The sequence below is a fragment of the Morone saxatilis genome, unplaced genomic scaffold, assembly GCF_004916995.1.
Source record: "Morone saxatilis isolate NCDOM2014 unplaced genomic scaffold, NCSU_SB_2.0 Contig18, whole genome shotgun sequence".
Lineage (NCBI taxonomy): Eukaryota > Metazoa > Chordata > Actinopteri > Moronidae > Morone > Morone saxatilis.
Window position 1 is genome coordinate 14,075,394 of NW_023339740.1, and position 6,778 is coordinate 14,082,171.

Consider the following 6,778-nt stretch of genomic DNA (forward strand, 5'->3'; position numbering starts at 1 on the left):
CGGCGTGAGGATTTGAGTGACTTTGACAAGGGCCAAATTGTGATGGCTAGACGACTGGGTCAGAGCATCTCCAGAACCGCAGCTCTTGTGGGGTGTTCCCGGTCTGCAGAGGTCAGCAACTATCAAAAGTGCTCCAAGGAAGGAAAAGCGGTGAACCGGAGACAGGGTCATGGGCAATCAAGGCTCATTGATGTACGTGGGGAGCGAAGGCTGGACTGTGTGGTCCGATCCAACAGACGAGCTACTGTAGCTCAAACTGCTTAAAAAGTTCATGATGGTTCTAATAGAAAGGTGTCAAAACACACAGTGCATCGCAGTCCGTTCGTATGGAGCTGTGTAACATTATGACCACCAGTGTGCCCAGGTGGTCATAATGTTATGGCTGATTGGTGTACATATACTGCACAGGAATAAATAAATGTAATTTTTTTCAAAAAAACTCCATCATGTTTTTTAAAATTTAACTCATTTAATGTATGTTACTAAGGCTTTAAAATAAATATATGTTCATTCACTGTCACATTGCTGTAATGATTTACTCTGACAATACAGCCGTTGACTGTCTGTGTTTGCAATGACTCATTGCTTCGTTGTAAATAGATCCAGTATATCTCAGGTTGCCTTGAATGAATAATTCCGTGTCAAAAGCAGGTGATCCGTGTTCTCTGACTCACTGTTTAACATAGTGGCAAGGGTCTCTGTCAGTGACAGTAAAGATTATCTGCTCATGCTGAACAGGCACTGTCAGTCATTATTATTACCCATTTGATGCAGACATTAAGAGGCCATGAGGGTTTGGGATGAGGTGAGCAAATAGATTTATCTCAACCATGGAGTCTCACCGGGAGCAACAACGCTGAATTACGCCACAAAAGCTGCCGTATGAACGAAGTAGGAGAGTGGGAACAGTGCGGTGTAGTAGCAGCACAGTGCAGTATCAGCACAGTGCAATATCTCTGAATGTGAGAATTGAGAGGGAAAAGAAGAGAAGGTTGTGGTGTTTAGATGTGATAATTATGCAAGGATGCCAGGGACATGAAGATGAGTGTTGCTGGCTTCCATCTGTGCCCCCTCAGTGCCAGCCCGTCACAGACCGCCACTGTCACAGAGCAGAAACCAAAGCAAGTCTTAAAGGACGATATCAGGGTTTTTTTGGGGTATGTTTTATCCAATTTAGTAAAAATCAGATATACTGTATTTAATATTTATTTTTTACTTTCAAGGTTGTTAATCCAGCCTACCCGACTGCCATTGGTTCCCAATTCTCAGTGCAGAATAAAAACCAACTTGCAGAGACAAATCTGACATACATTGGGAAATCTGTCACACTGATGATGTTTGCATTTGATTGTGTCAACATAAGTAACTCATAGGTGATTTTCATACTGCACAGAAACCAGTGTGTGTAGGGAGGTGTGATGTCATAGTTTTCTGAGGCCTATTCTATTATTGCGCTGCATATAATCTGTACATAATGTCTTACAGCAACGTGTCATTATTATTGTCAAGTCTCATATATAAATTAACATTATGGCAAGGTTTAGAAAATGGTGGGCAGAAACCTATGTGATTTTTAGTGATTTTACAAAAGCCACTTTGGTCCTTTAACAACTGCTCCCACTTCCCATTTGAAGTTCTACAGACAGACTGCAAAGTATTTGCAAACAGATGTGAGTGGGAGAATCTCTGTCAGATCCTCTTCTGACTGACAATTCGCTCAGTCTCATCTGCATGCAGACATGTGGGCACATTTAGAAACATCATGGTGGCAGAGACGCTTTGTAGTGAAGGAGACCAAACCTCTATGTCGGCTTGTGTTCTCCTCAAGTGTCATCAGGACAGACAAACAATCCCTGCTGCTTCCAGGGGTAAGCAATCTGAAGCAAAACCTACAAATGTTACAACGTTTTGGCCAAATATCTTCAAATCCTTTTCATGTAAAACACAATTCATTTGCAAATGCAAAATGTATTATATATTATTATTTGTAATTTTTTTAATAATGTTTGCTTGGAGCATGGTGTACGAATAGGTGACAATTTCTGGCACACTTAACTCACATGCTTTTCAGTGCAGATACAATTTGAACTGCCACATATGTGACCTGACTGTGGGATGTTTACCAGAGCTGGCAGCCTTCTGTCAGTGACACTTGGCAGGCCATGTGAAGGTGCAACGTCTCCACAAGTTTAAATCAAACGGCTTCTTTTTTTACTTCGACACATGTGCAAGCATTAAACGCACCAGTCACCTATTGTTATTATAAATGTTTTTTTCAACAGCAACACATTGTTCCTCCTCCTTATTTTCTTATTTTTTTTTATTTTACACAAATGCATTTAACTGAACAGACAGGTCTCCACGGGTAATACAATACAGCTCAAAGGTTATTAGTAGTTAGCTTTAACTTAAGTTAGCTGTAAAGAGTAACTTTTCTAATAGTCCCTGGAAGAAAGAGATGCATACAAAGACAACACCAGCAGGGCAGAATTTGTAAATGTTCAGTACATGTCCATTCATTCCCTCTTTCTGTCCCCTCAGAGGCCATCAGAGAAATGTCGCTATGTGGTGGGCAGTGTCCTCTGTGAGGGTGAAGAGAAGCCAGATGAAGAACTGCAGAAGCTGTATGAGAAGTTTGGCTTCAAGGTGTTTTCTCTGCCTGAAGTGAGCCACGCTGTGACCACCAGCTTCCCCTGCACCACCCCTCTGTCTCCCGTGCTGGGACCTTACAGGGTCTACCCGAGGCTCGCCTCCTACATCGAGGTACAGACAAAATGACCATATGTTAGCACAATGTGGATATACGTGTGGCTGCAGTCTGTCTAAGGCTCTTTTAGCCGCATAGTATCAGGCTTTATCTCTTCTTAAGAAAGGATCCCTGAGAAGCACAGGTGTAAAAGTTTGAACAGTGTGCATGTCTCCAGTGTTTACAGGATGTCTCTAGGTTTTAGTAGAATGTTTCTTTCTCTAACAATTACTTGTATTGTTCTCCTCTCCCACATGAAAAAGTAAGACGGGAGTTTTCTTCTTTTCTCTATTCCTTATGTTCTTTTATTTGAGTGGATAGCAATCATCTTGTGATCACATCTGTCCTCTTTTCTGCTTCCTGCTTGTCAAAAGACCCTCACTCGTGTGTTGTTTAATTCATCACATGAGCAGATGAGGTCCTTAAAGTAGATTAAGAATAGATGAAGTAGTAGGAAATGAAGGTACGTCTGAGTCCTGCGGCCCATATGCTGGGCTCCATGTCCTCAGGACAGGCCTCAAAAAGCTATTGACATTTACTGATGACATTTACCCACATGGATTCATTTAGGGACATCCCACTGCATGAATAATGCTCCACGTGTGCCTGTGTGTGAGTGCTCGTGCATTCATGCTCGCACGTCTGTCCATCTGTTTATTTAAGCTTCTGTCTCTTCACAGGAGGTAAAAAGTTCCCAGTTCTCAGTTCTCAAAATGTACAAGTATGTCTTCTCACATTCACCTTTTGTGGGTGGAACAAACTTTTCTTTCTTATATTTATGACAGTGGGAGACGGGGCATTCAACTGTTAGATGGCAAGAGGGGTCACATTTGAGTGCTAACATTCATTGATATGACTTAAATTCTGCAAACCTTTTTTGTATTTTATCAGTAAATTGCTAATCCAATGCATCATCAGCATGGGATGGTGCCATTGTGCCATAGGAGTCGTGCTTTACTGCGTTGAGTCCTCCATCTGTTGTTGTGTTGTGACGAGCACAGAAAAGTAAAGGGGCAAGGACCCCATGGATGGCATCCTTCTTTGGCTGTATGCAGCTCTGCTAGCATATCCAAGCCTTGCTAAAGATAGCCAGTGTTTGTAGGCAGACCATTTCTGAAAGGTCTCAGTTGTATTGTTGACTTTTATCCTGGCCTTATCTCAGAGTTTTCTTTTTTAGGTAGTTACTTTTGTGGCACTGTCGACAAAGTTTGGATTTTATAAAAGTGTTTTTTTTTCAGAAAACACCACAGCTATATACAATATACTAATAATGTGGGAAGAGCTCAAAAATGAATATCAACGCTGTATTTTGCCTCCTAATTTGGATTGGCTAATTCTCCATATACCAGAGTCCTTGTAATTGCAGACTGCCATGTGTCTCCTCTGATACGCCAGCTGCTACTTTTCACCTAGCCCTAGGCATTACTGGCATTACACTCAGATAATACCCCACTGCAGCCAGGCAGCTCAATTAACAAGTAGGAGTTGCTAGTTCAGCGAAAAGGGAATGATCCCTCACCGGTTTCCCACTAAGCAAACACCAACAGTTGTCTTTGTTGCTGCCTGGTTAAACTCGAAATAATTCATAATTTCTTTTTTCATTTAGGTTGTAGTAGGGATATCAGTCATGGTCTACACATGCTTACCCTTAAAGAACCACTGTCTGGTCAGCTTATTGTTCAGCAGCTTTCTTTCTTTCTTTTTTGCAGTTTAGTCTCTGCAGCACTAAACATACTGTAACACCCAACATCAGTGGGCAGGACAAACTCCAACATGTGCACTGACACAGACTAAACGGTCTGAAGGCATAGGAATAGCATCCCTCCGTGTTAAAATTTAGTAGTATTCCCTTTTAGGCTCTAGTGCCATTACATAATCATGGCCAGAGTCAGTGTGCATCTTTTGTGAGCGTGCAGCTCTGGATGTCAAGCTAGGTAATATCACTGTAGAGAAAACATCAGTTTTTACTCCTTCACACTTGTCTGCCATAAGGCAGAAGTGCTTGTCGCAGCCCATCAGTTGACCTGAGTGCTGTGACAGGTCGTTAAGGAGCTGCTCTTGTACAGTAGATGGGCTGATAACACACTAACATCCAGTTTGAGTTGTGGAGTGGCAAGTGCACTATGCGTACCAGCTACAGCGGGGGCTAATGAATAATGAAGCGTGGTTTAGAGAGGCTTGGTTAGAGGGTGGTATCTGAATGTACAAGAAATGTGTGCGTATATACAGCATGTATGATTAATTGAGTAGGTTTGTAGTATGAGGGGTTTTTAAAGGAGGGAAACACTTGTGTGACGTAGCTTTGGGCTCTGTATCTACTGTAGATCCAAGAGATTTTACTTAATCTACTGACAAGTTTATGTTAATCTATGTACAAACACAGACATGGAACTTGAAACCTGCTCTTGGTGGCAATGCAACAAGCTCTAATATTATTTTTATTAAGGTCCAGTGTGTAGGATTTAGTGGCATCTAGCAGTAGGGCTGGGCGATAAAACGATAACGATATGTATCTCGATAGACACGTAATCAATATCAATAAAAAATGCGTTCGATAGAATGTTTCGATATGTTTTTTTTTCCTCATTGGAAGAAACCGGCGTAAGTTTAGCTCCGCTTTGGCTGCGAAGCAAGGTTGGTTGCATGAACAAAGGCACTCGTCGTCTGGTACCTAGCAATGTATGGAGTGACACGCTAATAGCCAATCATGTAACAGTATCATGTTTGGTTGCGCCATCTCGTTGTCTCGTGTTGTTTCCAGAAACAGCGTGGTGTAGCGTGGTGTGGAAAGCAGCATGGCAAGTGAAAGATGAGTGCTGCAACGAGCGAGGAAATTGTTTAAAAAAATGGAAAGGTCAGCTCGCCAGTATGGGAGTTTTTTGGATTTTATAAGTCAGACCGTAGTCAGACCAATGTTGTCTGTAAACTAGTGGATCAGTATGTGACAGTCTGGTATATGTGAAGCCTACGCTCCACTTGTCTGCTCCAACTGGGTTGCGTTTGTGTGCTTAAAGTAAGGCCATGAGGGGCGGGCGCACACTCAGCTCACAAAAGATATGAAGACAAAAATAATGTTGATCTTGATGAGAAATGATGCGGGCCTTGACACACATGATCTTCGCTTGCATTTGGCTTACCTTGGATGTACCCAGGGTTTTAAAGTCCAATACACAGACCAGAGAAGGGTAGGCCATAGAAATGAGAGCAGTGTCTGAGATAGTTGATGGAAGGCCCCAGAGGCCATGTCACAGGCAGGGCCTGTTGAGGAAGCAGCAGACCAAGTGCAGAAGGAGGAGCTGCGGTGGCCGCTGAAGCCAGTCCTCCGTCCAGGCTGGGCGTGAAGAAGGCAACGCAAGTCATTGGGGAAGCTTCTTCAAAAGAGCAGAGTCAAGAAGAGGTTGAACTGTGCCTCTCACGTGTCCTGAGCAGACCAGTGAGTCTGAACCCCTGGACTGTTAGGAGTGCGTCCATGAAATCACAACTTCCCAGATTGTCTTGTAGCTGGCAAAAAAGTACTTGTGCATTCCCGAGCCCACCCATTTACGCCTCGCTGCGAGGGAAAGGAAGGTTTTTAGTCTGTGAGTTACATGCGACGCGAGGGGCAGCTTTCACAGAAGCCAGGAAAGGGTCAACCAGCGGTGTCTAGCACAAACTTGGTAAAATATACTTGAATTAGTTCAAGATGTTACAGATGTAAAGTTATAAGTCTACCTCAGGTTACTTAATTTCTTCTATGTTTACAAACCACTGCATATTATATTTATTTATTTTTAAAATGTAATCACCAGAGGGTGACCTTTTTTGCACTAACTTGCGGTAAAATAATATGTTATATGAAAGATAGTCTTCTCAGATCTCAGGTTCTCTGTTTACATTGTGAACACTTTGCACATGTTTTTATAAACACTTTAGTTTGTTAAGCATTTATTATTGATAATCGTCAGTTTTCATTGTGATTTAATTTCATTCAGTTCTTGATGATTCATATTTATTTATGTGATGTTTTCCATGGTTGTGTTGACAATTCCTTTT

At 42.1% G+C, this 6,778-nt stretch overlaps 1 protein-coding gene across 1 annotated transcript in view; it reads left to right on the forward strand.

The window, feature by feature from the left end:
* The window catches only part of tex264a (testis expressed 264, ER-phagy receptor a), a 65,244-nt gene that overhangs the window by 9,713 nt on the left and 48,753 nt on the right, over positions 1 to 6,778 (forward strand). Inside the window, exon 2 of the mRNA XM_035662329.1 lies at positions 2,542 to 2,763. Coding sequence (XP_035518222.1) covers positions 2,542 to 2,763 — 222 coding nt within the window. The remainder of the gene's footprint in view (positions 1 to 2,541; positions 2,764 to 6,778) is intronic.